Source organism: Thunnus albacares, chromosome 8 (assembly GCF_914725855.1).
Source record: "Thunnus albacares chromosome 8, fThuAlb1.1, whole genome shotgun sequence".
Lineage (NCBI taxonomy): Eukaryota > Metazoa > Chordata > Actinopteri > Scombriformes > Scombridae > Thunnus > Thunnus albacares.
This window is the reverse complement of record NC_058113.1, coordinates 18,166,523-18,192,311: the sequence shown is the minus strand read 5'-3', so window position 1 is coordinate 18,192,311 and position 25,789 is coordinate 18,166,523. Positions and strand designations below refer to the sequence as shown.

The following is a 25,789-nucleotide window of genomic DNA, read 5'->3' as shown; positions in this document are numbered from 1 at the left end:
ACGTAATATTAAAGGTGTGTGTGTGAAACACTGCTGTCTAAACAATACGTCTTCCTGGTTGCTCTTGGTGGGTCTAATCCTGACAAATGAATAATTCAGCAGATCAAGTCAAGGAGTCTGAATAATCCACTCTCCACAAATCAAGCACTGAGTCTGCTGCCCGACTCCATTACCTTCACACTGCACTGGCGTGTTTATTAGGAGGAACAGAGAACAGTCTAGACTAACTTCTCCTGCAGCACTGTACTTCTCTCACTGTGGGGAGATAACAGATTATAATCTTTTAGCACTCATGGGTGGCTCATGCAGAGGTCGTCACAATTCACACAACCCCATGCCTGTGTGGTTTACACTCTGTGCTGCTCTTCCTCTTTCTGCTAAAAGCTGAATTGATTCTTTCAAGCAGGCAACTGTGTTAACAGTTAAAAATGACATATTACTAAATCATTAGATCATCAGCATATATATCAGATGGTGAGCAGCAAGAAGTTGCAGGAAAGAAATAGCAAATATATGTGAGGTATTTAAAAAACTGTTTCCATTATGTCGTCTGTCCTCCAGAGAGAACTGACTAACTAACATGTGAAGAGGAGTGATTATACTCCGACACAAAATGTATTCAAATAGATGTTTTAGTCCAAGTTGGATCTTCGTTGGGTAAAAAGAAACAAACTGTAAAATGTCCCTCTCAGTACATGTTGGGTTAAAATGTTTTTTGAAAAGCAGATTTTACAATCAACCAAACAATCTCCACTTTGACCATATCACATGAAACAAAGTGGATGTTGAGTACAGACTGTAGTGTGTTTCCATAGTCAAGAATGAACTAGTGAGTATTTGCATTATTGACCAATCCACCAACCAATTTCTGGATTAATTGGTTAATCGATTGGTCCATAAAATGCCCATCATAGGTTCTGAGAGCCCATAGTGACGTGCTCAGACGTCGTTTTGTCTGATCAATAATACACTAAATTTTACTATCATATATGACTAAGGAAAAAAGAAAATACTCACATTTGAGAAGCTGAAAAGTTGAAAGCTAAAAGTTTTTTTTAAAATTGTTGCAGATTAATTTTCTGACAATCAACTAATCGAATAATCATTGCAGCTCTGTAGACCTCCACTTTTAAGCACACACAGATGAGAAGTTCTAAAAGTGCTCAGAATAATGAAGAGCTTCAACATCTCTGGTTCCATGACAACAAAAATGTGTTGATGAAGACAGTGAAATATGGTTGAAACCTCCAGGACAAGCAAGTAAGCAGATCTTGAGTGCAGATTGAAGAATGAACTGTGAAGCTCAAACTCAATCCTTCTTTATTTAAAAAAAAAAGGATATCAGCAGATAAATCATCAGATTTTTCAGACTCTTAATATTCATATCTGTATCAGCCTCTAAAAAAAGAATCAGTCGATTTAATTAATCACCAGGTGAAGAAAAGACTCATTCACACTTCTAACTGCCATTTTTGTGCAGATGACTCATCTTCCTTCATTAGAGTTGATGTCAGTGACGTCCTGTTACTGTTTATGAAGACAGAAAGGTAAAGTGTGTGTTATTAGTGTGTATGTGCAGACAAAAGGATGCAGAAATCAACATTCTCCTTGTCGTGTTCTGTAAACTTTTTCACCTTTATTTGTCTACATTTGGATCAGCTCAGTGTGGAACCCTGGACATGTCAATTAACTTCAACCCCCCCCTCCTCCCCCACCCTCGCCTCTGCCCACCCCCCCCCCCCCCCCCCCCCCCCAAAAATCAGAACAATCGATACACTCCCTCTATGTCACAGTCGAAACGCTCACATCTTCACCACACAGTCATTCGCTCAGACATGAAATCAGCTGATGGCCTCCTCTCGCTACCGTGTCCACAACAAAGATGAATAGATGACGCGTCCTTATGTGTAAACCCTTCCTCCACTGGAGGAAGCCTAAATGGTTCAAAGCTTTAATGAAATCACCTCTCCCGCCCTGACTCGCAGCGGCAGGAGTGATACATTAAAAAAAAAAAAAAAAAAAAAAAAGGAAAAAGAAAAAGAGAGCGTGATGGTTGAAATGAGAATGACGCATTGATGTTACTGTCGAGCTGTCTGGCTCGTTCAGATATGATAGAAACCATTGTGAAATACTGCAGGTGAGCTTACAAAAGTGAGATATGTAGTCATGGATTAAGATATGTCTGCTGCTGCTTGCTGTGCTCTTTGTAATCCACAGTTCGACCCTTTTCACTCCTTATTCTGTCCCTGATTAAGTCTCCAAACGCACCTCAGCGACATTTGCTTATTCTAACAACTGCAGTCTCTTTCCTGCTGTATACGTGTCCTCAGGAGAGTGCAGAGACTCGGCTCTTATTAGAGAATAAAAGCAGCTTTTTTTTTATTTTTTTTTTTTTTAGCTCTTTTGTACAACGGAAGCAGGGATACGCTGATCTGCCATCAAGTCTACGCTACGGGCTCTGGCTGTCCAACAGCGAGGGATCTGAGAGCTGTTTGTTCTAAAAGTACACGGGGAGCTGATGGGACTGGGATTAGTACTGAAGACACATGCTCACATCCACATCCACACTGACGCACACCCACACACTCCGCTGGAGGAAAGAAGCCCTTGGAGTGTATTTTTTAAGAGGTCGTTGAGAAGAAGATATGACAAAATGGATTAAATTATCAGGCTGCTGCAGCCTTTTTCCTATATGTATACAGGATGTGTGTGTGTGTGTGACTATGTTGTGTCTTATGGGAGAGCTCTCTATGGTTTAACACTACATTAATTAGAGTGCTCTCTCTCTCTCTCACTGTGTGTGTGTGTGTGTGTGTGTGTGTGTTAGCTCTATGTTAAACATCTTTAAAGACAACATAGACGGACAGACTACTGCTCTGTGGCACTCTCACAGGACTGTAGAAACACACAAAGCCATGTAAAAACTGGACATAGAAATCTCAAGATATCACAAACATCATATTTCTCTATCTCTAGATCTCTGCTGATGGCAGACGTCGTGTTCGGTCCTCTCACTTTTTTTTTTTTTTTTTTTTTAAAACGTGTCCCTTGGAGTTCCTCGGCAAAGAGGCTTCAGTCTGTAGGATGAAAATGCAGAGGAGTAACACCAGAGGGAGACATACACTGCTGCAAGACTGTAGGAGGGGCTCTGACACAGGCACACGGGACAGTCTCTCTCTCTCTCACACACACACACACACACATACATAGGCACACACACACACACGCACGCTCACTTACACATGCACCCTTCTTCATAGGAGTTCACCAGAGTTCATTTTTAAAATCCATTACAAAATTAAATAAAAAAAGAAGAAAGAAAGAAAGAAATAAACAAGGAATTCAGCCCCCTTCTCAAAGCATACATTCGTCTCCATCCATTCACATACAAATAAGTGCACACTCTCTCTCATAAGAGGCAGACAGTAAACGTTAAATGATGAGTTGAGGGGTGGACTGCTTTGTCCAGGGAAGCTGTGAGTGCAGAACCTCGCCTCCTCCAGTCTCATATTCACGCGCACGAGGAGCGAGTCACTCTCTCCGCAGTTAAAATCTCTCTTTTTTTTAAAAAAAAAACAAAACAAAAAACAATGTAAAACAACAGCCAACAGTCGTCTCCTAGAGGGAGTCTTTCCTCTCTTCTCACTCCGAGGAGGGTCAAACACACTCCTCCCTCTGATCTCTGGCAGAGGTAGTACCGTCCGGTCCGTCCTCCTCTCTTCCCGAGTCCCCTCGTGGGAAGTCTTTCCGTTCCTGGTGCCCAATTTTAACAAACACGTCCGTTCCCCTGATTGCTTACTCTGGGCCGCTGTGTGTGTAAGTGTGTGTGTTTGTGAGTGTGCGGAGTGTGGTCAGAAGACCTCTGGTAGTGTGACGTTACGGAGCAGCCACTGTTGGGAGCGTGTGTGTGTGCAGTCTCTGACGCTGGGCACCTGGCTGTCCTCCTCGCTGGCCTTGTCCAGACACTGGTTACTGTTGACGTGGATCAGGGTCAGCTTCTGCACGGCAGGGAGACACAGAGAGCATGTGTGTGTGTGTGTGAGAGGATGCAAACCAGGTGTTTTACTGATTCATTTGAATTCAAAAGAGCGTGTAAATAAATCTCTACTGAAGTAGTACGTCAGTGAATTGGGTTCTTTATAGTTTCAGTTTCAAAACTTTCACATTTTTTTAGACTTTAATTTCAAGGTGAGGTTTGCTGCGGTTAGGTTGTATCAACAAAACTTTACCACCTTAAAACTGAAGACAATAAACATCTTACTAACTCAAAAGAGAGCTGGTCTGAAATATGTGTATCTAAGGAAAACTATTTACATACATTACTGAAATCAGCCTGAAAAGCAGCTCAAACACTTCAGTTTAAACATTTGTATTTTCTTTACTTACTTAAAGGGAGTCTGCTGCAGAATCAGCTTTTCATTTTTTTCTACATTTTTTCTTCATTTTCTATTAAGAGATGTATTTCTGTGCTCAAAAACAACTTTTGGATGGATCCAGGTGAAAATTGGTTTAAACCAATCTGCAAATTGAAACAGTTTTTTGCACTTCTGTCTGCATGATTGCTTTCATCTGTTTGTTGGTTTATACAAGTTTAAAATGGAAAAAAAAAAAACCATCTCACACTTTTCTGGTGTAACAAGCCAATTTTGTATTCGTATTTGTACCCAGACCTGTGAAGGATCCTTTTTTGTATGCTACTACAAAAATGTAGATTGATGGGTAATTGTATAAATCTGTTTTTATCATTTTCTCACATGAACATTCTCATCATGTGCAACTGCACACTCACCACAGGGTCGTACTCCCAGAGCTGGTTGCCTTTGAGGTGATGGCACTTGAGCATCATAACCGGTCCGTTTAGCTTGGACACGTCTAGACACAAGTCGTCCGTCCTGATCTCCTTATTGGCCGTGTAGGAGAAAACCTGCAAGTCACGCAAACAGATGCCAATTTGAAAACAAATCTTTTTTTTTGTGATTATTGCACAACTGGAATGTCACAATATCAGCTAAATGATTAAGTACAGAGAGAGAAAAATATAAAGGAGAACTGAGGTCAACCACTTTGTTTATGTGTTATTTTGTTTCAGTATTGGTTTCTTTGATTTATTTTTTTGTCAGTGTTGGTCTTGTGTTACCTGGTTGCCTCCCATGCCGTGGCAGTTGAAAATGCCGACCTTCTCGTTCTCTTTGCGGGCCATGTTGTCCAGGCACTGGTTGGTCTCCACATTACGGATCTGAGCGGAATACACACAGACGTCACCGTGAGCAACGATGTTACCTAACCATAAAACCACACCCTTCGATCCAGACAGATTCATGTTAATTTGCGTCGGCTTGGATTTAAGCCTAAAGACGGTGAATCATAGACGCATGCGTGTCTGTTGATCTTACAGTAAACGACTGTTTCAGTTAGCCAGATAGTGGTTTTTCTGATTGTGTGTGTAGAATAAGCATACCTCTCCCAGCGAGTAATAGTGCCTGGGGATCTGGGAGTCAGGGTAGACATTCTCCAAGTACCAGCTGAAGGGTTTACATTGAAGCTTTTGTCTCAGAGCCGAGCGAGACGTGATGTCACCATAGTCCACTTTGGTCACACCTGGACGCACACAGACACACACACACACACACACAACATGAAGGTCAGTAACTTTGGCACCAAACTGCATTCATACAGTCAGTCATACAGTTTCCTGAATGGCTGTTTAATGCATTTTTCCATATACGGGTTATTTAAAGGGTGTCATTGGTAAAGTAGGATGAGGGTAAACAGTGTCATTGATGCAAAGCAGACCCCATATTGTTGAAGTGCAGAGCTCACTTGTCTGATGGTGAAGTACCTGAAAAAGCCTATGTTGAAAAACTACTCCAAAAAAAAAAAAAAAAACCTCTTTAGACCAGGTGGGTTTAGAAATGTGGAGCTTGCTCCTCCACAGAGGGCAGCGGCTGGCTTGAATTCGTGACAGTTACAGAAGATTCCAATTAAGACCCAGTTTCAGCAAGAAAAGTCCATAAAAAATGTTTCAAACCAGTCCTGTAGAAACGTCAACTTCTCTGCAGCGAGTGCCTGTGTTGGTTTTTCCACTCTTGAGTATTAGCTACTGGTGCTCCACTGAACTGCTCCCTCGCTGATTAGCATGATGAATCCCTTGCTCCATTTTTTTAAAACAAAGTGTAGGGTCAGACTATTGTGTGAACTATGACAGAACATTTCTAATTGAAGAGCAAGATAACAAGTCATGTATCCTGGTTTTAGACTTTTGAATTACTGCTCTTATCTACTGTTTCTTCCACAGTTTAAATATGTCTGGTGTTGTGCTCACTAGTGGCTATTTCCTCAGCCGGAAAAACAACTTGAACCAATCAGATCTTAGCAAGGAGGATTAAGATCGGAGACATCATCTTCCTGTGCCAGAGCCAGACAAACTGTGACAAATGTGGGTGAGATTGCTACAATTTTACAGGCTGTTGTGAGTCGATTTACAAGAATAACAACAAGCACATTTCCTCCATCAACAACATTAACTGCTGCTATGAACCACTTCCACTTCTTCCACTGACCACTTCTGTGTTATGTAGATGGGACATACTGTACATGTCAGTCTGACTGGTTGAGCAACAACCGCCCCACTGGTATGTTCGAAATAAACTATTTTTGTACGTTGTCAGCCACATTCAAAAGAGTAGTGAAAACCCTGCTGTCATAGAGAGGAGTGAGACACGATGATACTTTAAATATGGGCATAAAGACACACACACATTCAGACAGTCTCTCCTGCAAGGAGTTCATAGTGCAGCACTTCTTTGTACACTCAAAAAGTGATTGTTATGGAAAATTCTAACTTAAGGGTTTACAAATTGGGCTACACTGGGTCAAGCATGGGCCTCGAGGTCACAGAATAAGCAACATCAAATCTTAAAGAGAGAGACACTGCCTCCTCTCAGGTGCACAGCTGTCTGGATGTTTGGGGAAAGCAGGAGCTGCTCTGATAAAGAGTGAACCGGCGTTGTCCTGGTAACCAATGTCAGGGAGATGGCCTGAGACTCTCTAGACACCACAGATAGGTGATTGCGTAGATTCCATTGGCATAAACCAGACTGTGCTGACGGTGACCTGAAGCTCCATGCAACATGACTTGACCTCACATGGGTAAAGTGCAGTTCCTTGTTTAGAAAACTAATGAACCAATACACTCATTTTTCATACTGTGAGATGATCTGTTGGGGTTAAAGGCAAAAAGTCAGATCTCCATGTTCAGAACAGCAAGAGACAACATCTAAGTGCAGAACACATTGATGTTTATTGTTCCTGTCCTCTGCTTGGCCAAATGTTCAATAAATACTCTCAGCATAAGACATCAAAGGGCTCCTGGACACTTTCTTCACTGATGAGTTGACCATTGACCAGCATTCCTCCATCACAGTGATAGAAGCAGTTGTGTAAAGAAAAGCCTGAGAGAGTAGTTCAAACCCTGCTGACTCTCTTGCCTCCACACACCTGGCCAATCTCTGTGTGAAGTGGGTATGCTAGTTGCACTGCTAGTTTTGAAAAGTTACAGTAATTGTTGAACCCAGTCCACCCAGTTCCAACATCCAATAAGTGTAGGGGGGAGTGTTAGTCAATTCAATAAGCTCTTTGGTTAGAGCATACTGATGCCTTAACATGAACACAAGTTTAGACTGAATAATGACTGAATGAAAATTGAGCCTGAGTATCAAGCTACATGCTGTAACGGTGCATGCAGGTGGCTGCATGTTAAAATCACAGCAGCGATTCTTTTGGTTACTGATGATGTAGGTGACGACATCGACGTGTCTACATCTGCAGGTCTAATCTGTTGCTGCTGTTACTTTCCTTTCCCGTAAGTGGCTCGGGTTCAGCATGTGGGAAACAGGCTGACAATCACAAAGCAGCTCAGCAGCTGTCAATAAAACGACCTGCAGCCTGCTAAACCAAAGTTCACCAGTTCCATGAGGAGCTTCACATCTAAAAATATTCTTTATTTAGCAAATTTTGCTTTACTGTTGGTCGTCTCTCCTCTGCCAGCTTGTACGAGTGTGTGTGTGTGTGTCTGTATTTGTGTGTGTGTTTGTGTGAGTTAATAGATGCTTCGTAGCGTGAAATTACTCGCCGCCCCCTGTCCCGCACTGTTGGGTCACCACTGCAATATCGCACTGTCACAGGGTTAATGGATAGATCACACCTGCCACAGAGATTAACCTCCACACATGAGCACAACATGCATAATTCCATGAGCACAAACACACACATACACACACACACATCTCAACTCACCAGGAGAGATGATATAGAAGAAATTTTTAAATTCATCCATCCAGACTTCTGCCAGGCGCCGGTTGTTTTTGTTGATGATCTGTCCCGTTCCTCCGGGAAACGTGTAGGGCGTCGCCTTTCTGAACACGTGACCCACGTGAGAGCATGTGACGATCTCTAGAGTTCCCCCGCACTGCCAGATCTGTGGAGAACAAACCTCATTAGCACACAGGCACAGTACAGTAGACTGTAAGGTGGGATCGCTATATGAGCAAAGGCTGACCAGTGAACTCTGCTAGGGGGATGGATGACGCAGACTGGTCCTGTCTGTGTTGTGACAGTCTGAATAAGTTTGATTGAGAGCCACTCAGGATGATGCTTTGACAAAATATTAGTCAACAATTTAGTCAAACTCACAAGTGTAATGTGTGTGTGTGTGTGTGTGTTTGTGTGTGTTTCTGAACCTGAGCAGACACCCCTGAATGCCTGCCAGTGCATGGAAGAATACAGTCATGTCTGGTGGTGTAATGGAACATAGTTGATCTGTGATCTGAACGGATCGCCCCCCCCCTACAGTTTGGCATGCATGTGAACTGCAGATTAACTGCAAAATTTAATGTCTCATTGGAGACAAAGTAAACAAACTGCTGTAGCAACAAGTCATGAACGGACAGCGTGTTGCTAACAGGGATTTTGAAGAGCAACAACAAAGCAGCGTCTAACAGGTCCGAAGTGACATCTTCAAATATGTTTACTCGCTATTTAATGTGCTGCAGCTGAACAGCTAATTAGCTACATAGCTGCTAATTGACGTCAGCGGTGCACTTTTCCCTGGTGACTGTTTGGCGGCTCGTTCAACAAGCTAAACTACAGGACAAGATGTGTGTTCATGTTTGTAAGTTATCATCGAGTTTTGATGATGTGGACACAGGACATTGCTTCATTCACTATCGTGTTTAAAGGAAGAAGGTATCAGGCCTCATAATGCACTTTAATTTAACAATTTAGCAGCAGAATAAATGGAAAGCAAAGTTATTAATATGTCTCTCTCCCCCCACCCTTTTTTTTTTTTTGCTGATCTGAAAAATGATCTGATCTGTGACTCAAAATCTTGAAATGATCCGAACCGTGAGTTTTGTGATCTGTTCCACCCCTCGTCATGTGAATTGGCTGCGGGTGTGTTCACTCACTCTGAAAGAGATTTCCAGGTTCTCTCCACCCCAGATGTCCATGCCGGCGTCATACGTGCCGATCTCCTGGAAATAATCTCTGTCTATGGAGAACAAGCCGCCTGCCATGGTGGGAGTCCTGGGAAGAGACAGTACAGCAGGGTAAATGAAGAGTGAGGTGCCACTCAGTTCACTGAAGTCCCTGTTTCTAAAGGTCACACAGTATCTACAGATTCCATCAGAGTTTTATATTTCACTGCACTTGCCCTGTTCTTTGCCGTTTTCCTGTTTTGTTTTTTTTTTCATTCTCTGTTTTTCAGCTCACTTCTCTGTTGCTGTGGTGGTCGTGAAAAGGCTCCCCTATTTTCCCCTCTCGGAGCGGTTTCCTCCTTTGTAGATCAGGCTTATTTTCCTTACTGCCTGTTTTTGCTTTCGTTTAACTTCTTAGCTCGCTTACGAAAACACAATACCTTATATACAAATGGACAAACACGGATGAAACATATCCTGAGAACATGGGGGGTAATGGTTTGTTTGCAGAGTGCAGCATTTGGCTGAAAAGTGGGAAATAATAAGAAACGCAGAAGTACAGAAAAACAAATACTCGCCTGTTAAGCATGCAGGCGTCTAACAATCACAGATAACAACTACAGGACTTAAACAGAGTGGTGAATTATTATGGAAACATTAATAATAGATGTTCTTGAGCTTCTCTTTTTACTGTAAACATATGAGCACTCTCTAAAGTCTCTAGCTAACAATGAAATAACTACTTTTTACAAGACTCAAACATCACAGCAAAACAAATAAAACCTTCTAATTGTGGTAAATCCTTGAAGAAAGCCATTTATCTAAGCAGTGAATGTTTATCACTGTTTATCACTATTTATTGCCTAAAACCTACTGCGACATTTAAAGAAACAAACAACGTTACAATCCAAAGCAGTGGTGGCCTAAAGGTTAGACAAGTGAGCTTGTGACTGGCTGGTTGGTTCAGTTCGGCAGGATAAATCTGGGTGGGGAAAGTGAAAAAGCAGCGTTTGCTTCTCCCTCATTAGCACCACTGAGGTATCCTTGAGCAAGGCCCTTAACCTCAACTGCTCTAGTGGAACTGCTCAGTGGCCGGCAGATCAGACTGTGGTTGAACTGGGCAGCTTCCAGGTGTGAATGTGTGTAACTGTAAATGTGATCAGGGCGTTCCTGCAAAAGAGAGGCTTCCTCTAAGTTAGACTTCCCTAAATAAATAAATGTTAAAAAAAGGAACAAAAACTATAAATACAGTTCAGTGTCTGTACTGAGACTGTAAAAGTGAAGTGTTTCTCTGTGGGAGACTGTCGAGGATTTACAGCATCTAATTGAAAAGGGCTTTTAATATATTCAGATCTCCCGAAAGTCTTCTCTAGACTTTAAATGCTTACAGCTATACAGAGACGCCTTCTAAGTGACCTAAGACGTTTTGCACAGTTCTGTAAATTACAAGGTAGATGTGCTCATAACAACCAGTTTAGCTGTTGAGGTTTCCTGCTGTACTGTCACTCTGTGAGGCTCCTCAGAGTGTAACAGCAACATGTCTGCAGGCTAAAAAGCTAAAAGGCCTGTAGCTTGCTATGGCTGATGAAAAGTCAGCACCCAAAGCAATCTATAAGCAGGGATTTAAAACCAAATACACATGTGGGATGTTAAAGTCACATTTATATAATATATTATGAATCACACCTCTACTGATGCATCTACTGACTCACAATGGCAAAGTTTCTACAATGTGAACTTGTGCTCAACTGAGAGCCGACACACACACACTTCATTCTGAAGACTGTTGTTTATGTGCAGTAGCTTTTAAGTGTTCTGAATAATGTAGAACTGCTTCAGTAGAACAGGGCTTATGTAAATCGTGTCATTAGTGTGAAGTACTTCTTAATTTTCTGACCTGACACTACAACCTATTTTTTTTGTTTTTTAGGGCACTTACAAGACACCCTTAGGAAAAGTTTGTCATGTAGAACTGTGAAAAAACAACTGAAAACAGGGGCACAGTGTGTTACATAAGATATTATATGTGTGTGTGACCTTGAATAACAGCGTCAAGCCTGCTTAGAAACAAGAGCAGGAAGAAGAGATGATGGACAGGCAGAAAATACAGAAAGCTCTTGAATTTAGTTCCAAGGCCTGTCCCGTGAGAAATGAAACAGGACAAAATTACAGAGTCTTACATAAACATCTTGACTTCAACTACAGAGGAGTCTTTGCTGTGTTCTTTCAGGATTCTCGCCTTGATGACATTTTATGATTATTGACTGTGGCAAATTAAATGGTGAAATATGATTACTCTACGCACATCAATTGTGAATGCCTATCAGCTACACTGAAGCTCACAGGATATAAGTTATTTTAACCAGCTGACTGACAGAGTGTACTGTGTATGATCATGTGTGCCAGGTAGCAGTAGGAAGGACAAAGGTCCTCCCTCTTGGGGAGGACAAAGGTCAGGGTCAGCTGCACAGCAGCAGCTCTGGAGCTGATAAGATTGAACAACATGGTGAATGACACTTAAACGAGGTGAGTCAAACGCGGATCATCCAGTTGAAGTTGTATCACCAACCTGACGGGCAGTGTGCGGTCTCCTTTGCGGCGGTCCATCTCTCTCTGGGGCACAGGGTACCAGCGGAAATTGAGCTTCCAGTTGAAGCCTCCGTAAGTCATGTCAGATCCTGCCATGTACTCGAATGTATCATCACTGATCACGTCGATGATGGGACATACCACTGTTCTCCTTCAGCAAACGCACAGACAAACACAAATCAACACACATACAAACACACACCACCTCTCACACATGCGTCAGCCTGCTTTTCGTAACCTTGGGCGGTCATCAATCACAAGTAAGTGCTCATCTGCAAGGTGTGGCACCTCCTGAATTAACTGCATTTTAACAATGGACCATGCTGCGACTTCCCATCAGCCATCACTCATTACTCATTACACCTTTGTAAACCCTTTGTGTGTATGTTTGTGTGTGTATGCGGGTACCTGTTTGCAGGAAGCAGTAAACAGAGAATGAGTAATTAAGCATCAAATAAACAAAGGGCAAGCCCCCTGCAGGCTCAACAATAGTTTATTGATTTTTTTTTTTTTGTGCTTACCAATGGTGTGTGTGCCTTTGTGTGAGTGTGCATGTCTTACTTGTCTTGCTTGATGCGGGCAAGCAGAGGCTCCAGCCACCCTGTTGTGCATTCGCAATGAGCATCCAGAAAGGTTATGACCTAGAAACACGGAGAGAAAACGTTAAGACAAACCCCACATTACATACACCATATGCAGTGCAGGTCAGCGGGTGGTGGATGTCACGTGTGTGCATATGTGCGCACACACACCTGGCCGGTGGAGAAAGATGCTCCCTTGAGGCGGGCTCGGATGAGACCGGACCTCTGCTCCATCCTCACCACTTTCACAGGGACTTCCAGCCTTCTGACATACTGCTCCAACGGCCGCTTTAGAAAATCTAACACACGAAAAGAAACATATATATGCATTAAAAAAAATCCAATATGTACAAATAAACCCACACAAAGACAGACAGAGACACACACACACACACACAACAGAGGCTGTATTACAGGTTATTTCTCCTTGCTTCTTTAGCAACAGAGATCAAAAGTTAAATGTGTGCTTATGTGCATGTGCCTTAGCATGCCTGCTGACATCACTCATACCTGCGGAGAGCACCCCTCCCTTCACTCTCACACACACACACACACACACACACCCTCTGACTTGCGCCATCTAACCTGAGGTCCTGTAGGGTGAAATGGTGATGTGTGGTGGTGACTGGGGGGGATTGAGGGTAATAACAGAGTGTAATCCCTGCGGCTGGCGAATTAAAGACCTAATCTCCCCCAAACAGGGATTAACAGCATTGCACAGGGTGGAGTGACACACACAGCGCATATATGCTGACTGGCTGTTGGGCAACAGCGCAGATGCACACACCCATGCACAAACGCAGCTACACACACATAACCCAGTAAAATCATAGAGTAGCTCTTAAAAAATAGGCTAAGCCTCAAACAAGAGGGACAAGCATTGAAGGAATTATCTGTGTGTGTTGGTATTTGTGTGTGTGCATGTGTGTGTGTGTGTGTGTGTGTGTGTATACCTCTCTCGCTGGCATCGTCCACCAGGACAATCTCCTCCAGCAGTGTGTGTGGAGAGCGGTCGATTACGGAGTGGACGGTTCGCAGCAGCGTGCTCCACGCCTCATTGTGAAATACAATCACCACACTGGTACGAGGAAGGTTATCAGGATATAACTTGTTCTTGCACCTACAGAGAGAACACAAAACAATCAGAATATCATGTTTAATTGCACAAACTGACTTTCGATGTGGCATCATAGAAAGATACTCAATGCAACAACACATAAGGAGGCAAAGCTAATATTAAATCATTCCAACAATGAACACAACAACAACACACCGTCAGTGTCAAAACAATGAAACATCACACGGTACAACAAGCTGAGGTGTGTGAATGGCATCAAACACCATGTATAGTTGTAGGCTTTGCACACAGACAAAACTGAGCTGACAGAGACAGAGCGAGAAAAGAGAATAACACTCTGGTAGAGACATCACAATCCAGCCTCTGTCTGATTGTAAGAGACTGTTACAGATAGAGCTGCAGCTAAAGTGAGTCTACACAAGAGAGAGAGCAAGGACAAGAGGGAACTGAAGGGACTCAAACATCAACTAAACTGCATCAGTCAGTTATGGAATCACTGCATTCATCAGATCATCATTTATGGCCTCATGAAAAATTGTATTTTTATCGAGTTCAAAGACTCTCCTAAACAAAGAAAACTGAGTGTAAATAATGAGCGAGCAACCAACCGTAAATCCCCAAATTTAGACAAAGAGAGACAGACACACATGGAAATTGTGGGCCAGTATGATGACAGTTGATTAGTGATGCTAATTAGAGAGTGAGTCATTATCATAGCAGTGTGGATCACATGCATCAAACTCCCTTGTTGAGAGACAGAGATGGATGTAAAAGTCTGACAGAGGAGAGCGGATATGAGCGGAGACAAGAGAAGATGGATATTAGTGCAGTGGCGACTGGGTCACCGACTTATTAAAGTAGTTCTGCAAAGTATTCTCTGAGAAGTACTGTCTGTTTAAATGACATCATACCGCACTGGTGGGTTTGAATATTTTATGGTACTAAGTACAAAGTTCATAGGTTCTCTTGGTGTTTTCCGACTTCCAGGCATTCCCTGGTTGTCAACTGACATTCCCATCTGTTTCTATTATCTATAAATGGTTCTGTATTTTATAATATATATCTTATAATATACATTGCTTTCATGATAAATCATATACTGTGGTTTGCAGCTTGTAAACACTTTTATTACTATGGTTTTGGAGACAATATTTCCATCTGTGGTCCCTTCAAAAGGACTGATGACATTTTTATTTCAGCGTTACGTAACCTACAGTAGAAGCTATGAAGAAAAGCATACATTCATAAAAAAAATATATATATATTTATGTAAAACCAAAATCAAATCAAAAGTCTCACAAACAGTACATTGCTGTTTTGCTTCACAGATTAAGCTGGTCACATCATATCTATCTTTTCTAATCATCTCACCAACCAAAATGAACAATTATTTTACTAGAGAGCTGCTTCATAAGCACGCTCTAATCATTGGGAATAAAACACAAATTACAGATGGATTGATTTGCACAACAGATGGCAGAAAATATGGGCTCATCCAATTCCACACTCGTGTTAAATGTTACTCTCCAATAAACAGAAAAAAAGAAACATTTAGGCACACATCATTTTCACTGGACAACACAAGTTAGAATCACAGAGACAGAAAGGGGGTAGGAGCACATGTGGCTCATATCTAGGTCAAGAACCCAAGTAAAGCCTGCATGCACGCTCTCTGATATTAAAGGATAAGTCTGCCAATTTTCTATGTTTTTGTTATTGTCAACAAATCCCCCAAACACCAACAGTGCGTTAGCTCGACTCAATACTTTCTGACTTCCTCTGTGGCTCTCAGTCCCAAGCCGTTTATTCCTATTGAAGATGTAAATCTTTTTAAAAAATGTGGATTTATAGTTTCATTAAAAGAAAGCCTTCATACTTCCTAAAATAGCTGTCTTTTGAACAACAAAGGAGGTCTATAGCACAGAGGAATAAGCAATGTCAGGTTTTGGCTACACAGCCTCTACAGTCTTTAATAAAAATATAGAATATCACCATATTTATCCTTTAAACTCTTTGACAGTCACTTTCACAAGTGTTATCTCAGAGAAACCTCAGTAAGAAGCACCTGTATCTATTGATGAAAAATACTGAAACCAGCCTGACTTCCTTCCTCTGAAAGATTGAACTCTCATGAAAGCCAAATGGAATATGATCTCTCTTCCTCATCTCGTCCTAAATCCCTCCCTCCTCCCGATCAGCCAGAGCACTGGAATGCTTCCTCACTCCTCAACTCCTCAGCTGCTTCTGACAGAAGGAATGTAACAGTAACGGAGGAGAGAAGGTCAAAAATATACTCCATCCTACAGCAGCCTCTTAAGCATGTTAAATAACACACACAGTGATTTTCAGTCTATGGTGTCCAAGTGTGTCTGAACATACTTTCTGCAAGGAACGAAGGATGATGAGCATGCAAGATGATTCACTGTAAAAACAGAGACACCCTCGGAGTCTTTTAGATGTTTTACGCATCAGTTCATTATTTCACTCTCGCGTTTCACACACCCAACATAAACCGAACAACTAAGACTTTCCTCTCTCCAGGGATGATGTTTGCTATGTAACTGATGGAAAACAAGACCTCTGTGTCTCCACCAAACCAACATGTGTTGACACACACACACACACACACACACACACACACATGACAGTGTGTCACATGGTGTGGATTTTAAAAACTAGTTTTGGGTATTATGAACTCAAACTGTCGGGGTAGTGGAGCAACATTTGGCAACAGTAAAGCAGCGTAATGAGTTACAGGCTGTTTCTCCAGACAGTGAATTGTTGGGATAGTCGGGATGGGCGGGCAGACTGGTTCTGATTAAACAGCGTCACTCTTGCAACATTACACACACACACACACACACACACACACACACACACACACACACACACACACACACACACACACACACACACACACACACACATCCATATATGCATTCTCATAAAACCGTTGCAGTTGGAATCTAAAAAAAAAGGAGTAAATGTCAAGTTTTCTGAAAGGTGTGGTCATGGAAACTGTTTTTATATAGTGCAGATCCACCCAATCACATGTGCACCGCATACAAAACACACACAGTCTTGACTGTAACGTCAGAATGACCTGTCCACCCCTGTTTTTTTCACACCCAGAGACTGCACTGCTGACAGTAATGAAAATAAACTATCAGTGAGTTTCCGCTCCACAGTTTCAGCTAATGGTGACCTGCTTGGCTGTGATGAATTCATTCACAGTTTCCCTAAACCTGCCGATCCACACACACACACACACACACAAATAAACACAAATGTAAGCATGCCTACACACACACACACACACACACACAGGCACACAGGCACACATTCCCTTGCTCGATATTGACTCTGTCTTATCTCCTAATTGGAAAAGCAGATAGACGGTGAGAAGGCTGAGTGAAAACACACCTAGTAATCAACTCTCGCTCAAAGACTAAAACCCATTTCACGGATCAATGTCCTTTTTCTTTCCTGCCTGTCTAGTGTGCATGTGCCCCTGCCTGTCAGTCTTGTGTCTGTCAGTCAGTCTTTCTGTTTGTCTCTCTGAAAACCTTCATTACTGATCCATGCATGTTCCCCTACTGAAGCGAAAACAGGGGCAAAAGGGGATAGCAGGGTGAGCTGGTTTCCACCTGCTTGAACTAACCTTGACATGTCTTCCAAGCTGCTGGGCGGCTGCACGCCAGTCTGCTCAACTGACTGCACAATCTGGCCCTGACACACACTTAAAGAACACTAAATTCCTCATTATGAAGAGGAAGGACTTGTGATTTGCAAATATATCCTAGTATTATTAAAGCAAAATAAAAATGAGGAAGTAAAAAATCGCAAGGCAATGAGCTCATGGCTTGGTGTTTTATCCTCAAGGTCTCACAAAAGTGTGTCATTATTTCCTTAATGCGATGCACTTCCCGTTGTAAGAGGACAGTGGAGGATCAGTCTTAAGGGTGAACCAATGGGCTATTAGCTATGGAGAGAAAGGCAGTTTGATTTAGCTTGACAGGCTTTATTGGTTGCACCTTTTAGTCACATCCACGAGTGCATCATAAGGTCGCCACTGAACTTCCCCAGTTCCATATTAAGTCTATGCAGGTTTTGAGTCTGCTGCAGTCTGTTCACATTGGAAACATGACAAAATAAACTAACAAACTAATAAAACTACTAATAAACTTGATTTTTTAGGTGTGCTGTTCCTGCCCCATGATGCATTGCACAAAGGAATGTTTGTGACAGCATTGTGAACACCCCAGAAAACTAAAAATAACTATTAAATCACTGGGAAACATTTTGCTGTCTATTAGATGAAGTTTAATTTGCAGTGGTATTCCGAGGTCGCAGTTTGGTTAGCATACATTGTATAATTTCCTGTTAATATAAAACAGTTTCAGGTGTTTGTGTGTATTAGTATTTAGTACATAGTGTGTATAATCAGTATGTAGTATGGAATACACTGACCAGGGGGTTTAAATGTCCTTTTCACAGGTTCGTTCAGGCCTTTAGACTCTGTCTCGTTCACTGGCTAATTGAGTGTCACTGTTTTAATCACTTCTTAAAGCATTCTTGTATGTACTTTTATCTTACATTTAGTCTGTTGGACTGAAAAAAATGTTAGTCCTTTATCTCTGTTTGAATATTTCCCAATTCTATACATTATATTACAGTATGTTTTTTAGTTGAACACTTACAGATTAATATATGTATATTCTAAAAAATGATAATTGACTTTATTTACTTTATGTATGCTTACATCTGTATCCCTCCATGCAGTTATTACTAAGTAACTTTTGGTGACCAACAGTGGCGTAAGGGGCCAGTACACTCTGCCAGAAGTGTGTGTCAGATGGTTGCATAGTTTCGGAGACCCCCTCCCCCCACACCTTTCTGATGTTGGATTAGAGGGCGCAGTGCAGGGCCATTACTGTAACTTTTTGAAACAGACGATCCGTCATTGACACTAACTTCACACCGTGATTAGCCAGCTGTGCAGAGCTGAGAAGGGAGCCAGTGTTTGGGCTTCTCTCTCTTGCTCTTTTTTTCCATTCTTGACACAACTATTTCTGTCACTTTTCATGTGTACGAGTGAGTTCAACACTATGAATGCCTTTACAGGGGAGAATGCCTAAAAATATGCCCCGCTATCTCTGTATTTAAACAATATCATGTCTGCCCCCTCTCTATGATGACCAGCTTTTCACTGCACCTTCAAGTATAGCTGTTTGGAACATCTATAAACATGACATGACAATGACAATAAACTGACATTTACTGTGTGACTGAATGTGCAGTTTTAAGGCCAGACATCTGGCTTCTGGTTTATATTAGATCTACAGTGCAGACTATCCCAACAATGGATGTCACTGACAGCCATTTTAAGCTGCAGGGACGATGCTCACCCTTCCAGCCGGACGTCAGGCAGCGAACGATTGAGAGCAATCATCTCAGAGGCCATGAGGTTGAACTGGTTGATCTTAAACATCTCCTTCATCTTCTCCTGGTTCTCCTTAGGGATCACCACAGGCTTCCCCCCCTCACCGGGCCCGTCCCGCGGCCTGGATAGGGTGTCTGCAGTAGATGCGCACATATAAAGACGTTAAGCAGGTGAGTCTCTTTGATCATGTGTGCGTGTGTGTGTGTGCTTAAATATACACTCACCGTCTCTACCAGGCAGTCCTCTCTCCTTCTTGTCGTCACACTTGTTACACTCGCTGAAGTAGAGCAGAATGAACATGTCTAGCATCACCCAGACCAGAGAGGTGGCCAAAACCACCTTACAGTAGGCGAACCTCCGCATCCTGGGAATGTGACATGAGACAGAGAGAAACAGAGACAGAAGAGAAAGAGAGGAATATTAAAGCTCTGGCTGAGGTGAGGAATGAGGGTGAGCCCTGAGCCGCAAACAAAATCACAGGCTTTTTCAAAGCGCTGCAGAGGTGATCACTCTCTATTTCTTCTCATATCTCCCTGCCTTTCTCCTCACTCCTCTCAACCTCCACCCACCCATCCCCCCCCTGCAGTTCTACGCCCGAGTATCTTCTCAGCACCTCCATCTGTCCTTCCGCTTGTCTGTCTGTCTGTCTGACTCTCGGCTCTTATCAGCTGGCTGGTTATCAGCGCCTTTCCAAATGGTCACCTCTACACTCAATAAGAGCCTCAAAATGAGCACTGTGCATTGTTGCCTTTCTGTCTTACGTCACTGCAGAAGAAAAAAATGAAAATCTAAGATGACTTTCGTAAATGTTAATGGTTTGGTTAGCGTTTGGTACTGTTATTAGCACACTGAACACTGACATTTGTGTCATGAAGTGAATGTTTTATGGTACCTAAGCAATACTTTAGCGGCTTTCAAGTGTCAGGCAAAGTTACTCGGAAGCAGACATCTACTGTATCAGAGTTCCTAAATACCCTGCAGTGTACAAGTCAATCTACCCTTTGTACATGAAACATACCAAATCCCTGTGTGCTTAAGTGCAGTCAGACACGCACACACCCACAGATAAGCACAAACACACACACAGAGAGCAGAGAGAGAGGAGCTGTGATAGTAATTGCTTTTCTTTGGCAGGCAGCGAGAGACAGACACAGCCACATTAAAATTCTTCTGCTCTCCTTTCCTTCTCTCCTCCAGCACCACCTCTCCCTCTTTGGCTGATTCTCTGCCTCAATGATCCCTCAGGTTGCAGCAGTACAAGCAGAAGGGAGAAAATTAATTTGGCCACGGTGATTTCTCTCGTGCCCCTGGGAGAAAAAAAAGGTGTTTGTGCATAGTTAGCTTAGCTTGGCTTAGTTTAGCTTTGCTTAGTAGCCATGGAGGATGGGGAACTGCAGAGCAGCATTTCTAAATTCCACCTGATAGGATTCAAAGTGTCACAAAGTGCCGTGTACAGCAGAAAACAAGAGTGAGGATCTGTCTGTTCTCTCAAAGTTTCTTGCCTGTGGAGCAAAAGAGTTCTAATGTTCTGACAACGAAGTACTACCAGTTTACAGGGTTAAAGCTATGTGCTGAATGTATCATGTATGTATCTACATGAATGTACTCTACAACAGAGTATTAAATACACACTATGATATGTGTTCACACGGGGCATAAATGTCAGAAATATATAAAAAAAGATTAGAGGTTCAGAAACATAATCTTACAAAACATAACAATGTTTGGGGCCTTCTAGAAAGACTACCGGTGATGAGAGGTGGGGCTGCAATAAATAATCAATATTAATGATTGCTATAATGCAGCGCAGTTTGATAAACAGCCAAATTACTGTTCTCAAGTGCAAGACTGGCCCTGATTGGAGACTTCATAGCTCTTGTCATATGATTCAAAGGAGTTTTGTAACCTTTCTGTTTTGTAACCTTGCAAGGTTTCATCACTTAGGTTGAATGAAGAGAAACTGGTGCAGAGCAACCACCAGTAGATCAATGTAATGCTCTGTTTTCTATTCCACGGAGAAGTAAAAAAAACAAACCCCTGCAACAGCAGGCTTTTGACAAGGTTAATGAAGTCCACTATGTTACAGCAGTTACATCAAAGTCCTTACACTGGCACTCTGTCAGCTACAAATTTAAATTCAAAACTTGGTTTACAAGTATTTTAATAGCCTGGCATCTACATGCAGAACCAATTATTTCAGATAATTCGACACCGACCTTTATTTAAATATACAAGCATTTAGCTCTACTTCCCCTGACCTCTTTAACTACCTCCTACACCATCTCAGTCACACTGAAACACGAGATTGTTCACTTGTGAAGATTTGCTGCTTTTCTCTTTATCAAACTGAATATCTTTGGGTTTTGGACTGTTGGACAGAACAAGTAATTTGGACATTATCTTCAGGTTCAGAAAATTGTGATGTGCAATTTTCACTATGTGAAAACATTCTATAGGCCAAACAATTAATTAAAATAATTAATCTAGAAAATAATACCAGAGTAATTTAAAATGAAATAATTTGGGAATTACAGTCTGTACACACTACACTGTTTACTATATATATTATCTATAGTCCAACCAATACTGGATTTTTGAGGCTGATACTGATATCAATATCTGGTTTTACAATTTATATTGGCCGATAGTAATTTTTTAAAAACATAAACATGTAACATGAACTACAATCTTGATACAAACTATGTAATCAAGACACTCTTTCCAAATTATGTCAAACGATATATCTGCAGTAAGATAATACCCAATAATGTAGGGTGCAGTCCTCAACATCTGATACGCATATTCATTGAAGAACCTCATATCCAGCTGCTGATGATTTTGTCACTTGGCATGCTGTGTGTGTGTGTGTATGTCTATCTATCTATACTATGTACAGTAGACTTCACTATCTATAGTAGACTTTACTATCTACAGTAGATTTGAATGTCTTTGTGAGGACCAATTAAAGTTTCATTCAAACATTCAAAGGTTTGAAGGTTTGGAATTGAGTTTAGGTTCAGGTTAGGGTTAGGGCTTGGTTAGATATTTTGTTGTGATGGTTAAGTTTAGGGTTAAAGTTAGGGAACGTGTGCGTGGAGTTGAGGAAAAAGGCTTGCTAGTTTCTGCAGTGTCATTGCAGGATGTTGACACCACTGACTGTAGTTATGTTTCACACACACACACACATACGCACAGGTGTTACTCTTAGTGCAGTGAGTATGAAGAGAGCACATGGGTGACAGCTGAGTGCTATAACAAACTGCATGATATATGGTATGCTACTGAATCTCTTTATAGCTCTCACCCTGACTGTTCTATACATCTAGTTTTTTCTACCTACTTTCTTTGATATATTACCTCTGGATTTTTCTGTATACCACAGTAAAGCACCAAGGTTTGCTCTATTTTTCAGGGAACCCACCACATCCCTGATACAACTCAAACACCGTTTGGATTCACACTACGGTCAGGACTTGTTGTGGGGAAAATAACCACAATAATCATATGACAGAAGTTTTTAAAACCCTTTCTGGTATATTCCTGTCAAGTAACTGTTTGGAAAATTCCCAGATCCTCCCGGATATCCTCAAAGAATTGATCAAATTGCTTGTCTCGCTGTTTAGATTACTCCTCTGAAAATTCCACAAATTCCTGCACCAGTGGGAAGCCTGAGATTCATTCCTCACTCTCTAGTCTCTCTGACCGCTCCTCTCTGTTTCTCTGACTGCTGCTGGATTGTGCAGACCTCGATTAACCTCCACACAGTAACATGACACAACCTGATAATGCTGTAGAAACAGAAATATCTCTCTCTCTCTCTCTTTTTTTTTTTTTTTACCTTTCCTGGCGCACAAACAACACCAGACACATAACAGTGCACTCAGGCGGAGACAGACAGCGGAGACGCTCAGTCATAAAGACACACACATATTCTTGCTCACATAGTTGTGTCAAAATGCTGTCAAGTGGTTTTGCTAAATACCATTTGATCACAGCGAATGTAAGACAAATAGACAGCAGCGCTCTGAGCATCAGCAGAGACGATTTATATGCATGTACATTGACTAAAAACATGCACGCACACACACACACACACTTTTCCAGCGCTGTCTCTCAGCCATGCCTCCCCACTCACTGTATTTCTAATCAGGCATGGCAGAGGACACCTCAGGTCTCCTCTGCGCTCACAGCAGCCCCGGGCCCTGCTTCTCTGTATGCGTGTGTGTGTGTGAGTGTGTGTTGCATGTGTGAGAGTGTGTCAGTTTAGTTTATATTGGGCGCTAGTCTCTTTGAAGTCTCTTTTAAACAGCCTGGCTCCCTATGACATTAAACAGACACACAATTCTCCATCCATCCATCCCTGCTCTATCTCTCTCTCTCTCTCCCTAATCCATTAACATCACGTTCCTTCCATCTTTCTTTTATATCTCCATCCAGGGCATCTTGCTCTTTCTCTCCCTGTTGCTCTCTCAGCCACCCCGCCCCCACTCCCCCCCCCCCGTTAGTCTCTTAGTGATGTCGTCTCCTTTCAAGAGCGGTTGCCATCACTACTTCCCTACAAGAACACAATTTCCCCCTTCACATCCTTCTCTGTGTCTCTCTTCATATCCCCTTCTCTTCTCCACAGGCTTAATCCCCCTTTAGAGATTGCACAACTAGTGTTTCTCACAGCCACTTGGAAAAAATCTTGAGCAAGAGGATCTGGGACTTCACTCGCCTTGCAATTTATGACTGGGATAGATGAGCCTCCCTTCTGGGGATTTTATGTTTTTAAGTGTATAAGGAAATTAAGAGGGAGGGAGGGAGATAGTATTTAGATGAGTGAGTGTGAGACTGACAATGAGAGACTGTGTCAATGTGTGTTACTAATCTACACAAAGTTTGTGCTGCTAATTCATATAATAAACTGCTGGCACAGTTTATTTGTTTGCGCTCTGTACAGCCTGGTTTATGTCTTTTTTTTCTAACAACACGCTCCGTCATAAACAAGTGTGTAAAAATGCGTGTTGCTCTTTGAAGTGTCTTCAATGAGAAAACCAGAGATGGTGTTATTCAAGTCTGCGATCTGCTCTTGGATCATGTGGGCTAGATACACTCAACAAGTTTCCAAGACAACACTGATGTGAGCGGTGATTGAACAGTCGTAATGCTTGAACTGGAGCAGAACAAGGCACAGGCTAATATTAGGGAAGTGAAACAGAACAGGGTGGCCTGAAGCCCTGAGTCCACTGCTCTCTGTGGAGCATCCAAAGTACACAGACACTCATGGCAAAAAAGGCTGGGGTCACTTCATTTCCAGGTCATAACCTTGACTGCAGAACACAGAGTAGTCCCATAGAGGAAGGAGAGCGAGACCAGGACCAGGACAGGGAGAGGAGGAGAGAGAGATAGCACTACCATTAGCTCTGACAGAGAAAGGGAGAAAGACAGTATATGCGTCTGTGGATGTATTCATAGATGCATTGTGTGCTGTATATCTACAATATGTGAGTATATTCTTTTAGCAAAGGTGGATCACTTCACCTAAAACAAAGACTCAGCTAATAACATCATAAAAATTTCATGAAATAAAAAAAATGACCTTAAATAAAAAAGAGCAGAGGCACTATTTAACTGAGCAGGAAGGTATTACAGATATTTTGACAGATATTTTAACTTTTCTTTTTAGCCTCTACCCCCTTTCCCTCAAAAGGCCTTTTGCCAATAAATGTTAAAAAAAGATATTGCGATATTGTGTACTGACATCATTCAACAGTGCTGCTTTATAGATCTTTCTGTTTCTCACAGACAGTCATGTTATTTTTAGCCATACTAAAAGCATGGCTCTAGGGATGGAAATGTCTGTATGTCATCGGTCCACCACTTTGATCCAGACTGAAATATCTATACAACTATCAGACAACATGAAATGAAAAAGATTCATGGTTCCCAGAGGATGAATCCTACAGACTTTGGCTCTGAATTTCAGGCCAATATTAGACGTGTGAAAAAATGCAGCCTTCTCTTTCATTTGAATGTGGGGAGGGCCGACGCAAAGAGCTTGAGGTTGTCCTGCAAAAAGTTGTTGAAACAAGAGATAAATAACCACAGTTGCTTCTATAACCCTAACCCTCAACAACATTAAAGAACATTTTTTTAATAGAAAAAGGAAATTTGAACTTGTAATTGAACAATATATTAACTCCTTAAAAGTTTAAGGTATACTTAAATATAAATAAATACAAAACAAATTTATCTAACAAATTCACATAATAAATAAAACCTAATCCAACTACAAGAATTTAACACTAAATAATAGTTACAGTGCTAATCATGTAAAATAAATTTTGAGTTCGGATCAATGATTGTCTCTCTAATGAAGGGACTGGGGACACCCACACTGCCGGCTTATGTGTCTGGTATCAGGTCACACAAGCAGTCAAACACGGTGCATCCATCTGCTTTCAAGTGTATTGCGTGTTACCCCATTTACACACAATTGTTTTTAAACGTTTGTTGCACATCCCAGAGTAAGACTCCTTTCGAGAGAAATACAGCCACACTTTAGACCGTTTAGCTTTAGGCATTTAGGTTTTTAAGGTAGCTACTAGCTAACCGTAGGCTACCTGCTGCCATCAGAACAAAT

At 41.8% G+C, this 25,789-nt stretch overlaps 1 protein-coding gene across 3 annotated transcripts in view; it reads right to left on the bottom strand.

Annotated features, from left to right (window-relative positions):
• Window positions 1–2,357: 2,357 nt before the first annotated feature.
• galnt1 (UDP-N-acetyl-alpha-D-galactosamine:polypeptide N-acetylgalactosaminyltransferase 1) overlaps window positions 2,358–25,789 on the bottom strand; it is a 45,458-nt gene continuing 22,026 nt past the window's right edge. For all 3 annotated transcript variants that reach the window (XM_044359267.1, XM_044359265.1, XM_044359266.1), the window contains 12 exons: window positions 19,389–19,528; window positions 19,130–19,298; window positions 13,597–13,763; window positions 12,815–12,942; window positions 12,624–12,703; window positions 12,043–12,213; window positions 9,465–9,582; window positions 8,296–8,476; window positions 5,459–5,598; window positions 5,138–5,236; window positions 4,790–4,924; window positions 2,358–3,998 (listed from right to left, as the gene is read on the bottom strand). In XM_044359267.1, coding sequence (XP_044215202.1) covers window positions 3,852–3,998; window positions 4,790–4,924; window positions 5,138–5,236; window positions 5,459–5,598; window positions 8,296–8,476; window positions 9,465–9,582; window positions 12,043–12,213; window positions 12,624–12,703; window positions 12,815–12,942; window positions 13,597–13,763; window positions 19,130–19,298; window positions 19,389–19,527 — 1,674 coding nt within the window. In that variant the 5' untranslated portion in view covers window position 19,528 and the 3' untranslated portion in view covers window positions 2,358–3,851. The remainder of the gene's footprint in view (window positions 3,999–4,789; window positions 4,925–5,137; window positions 5,237–5,458; window positions 5,599–8,295; window positions 8,477–9,464; window positions 9,583–12,042; window positions 12,214–12,623; window positions 12,704–12,814; window positions 12,943–13,596; window positions 13,764–19,129; window positions 19,299–19,388; window positions 19,529–25,789) is intronic.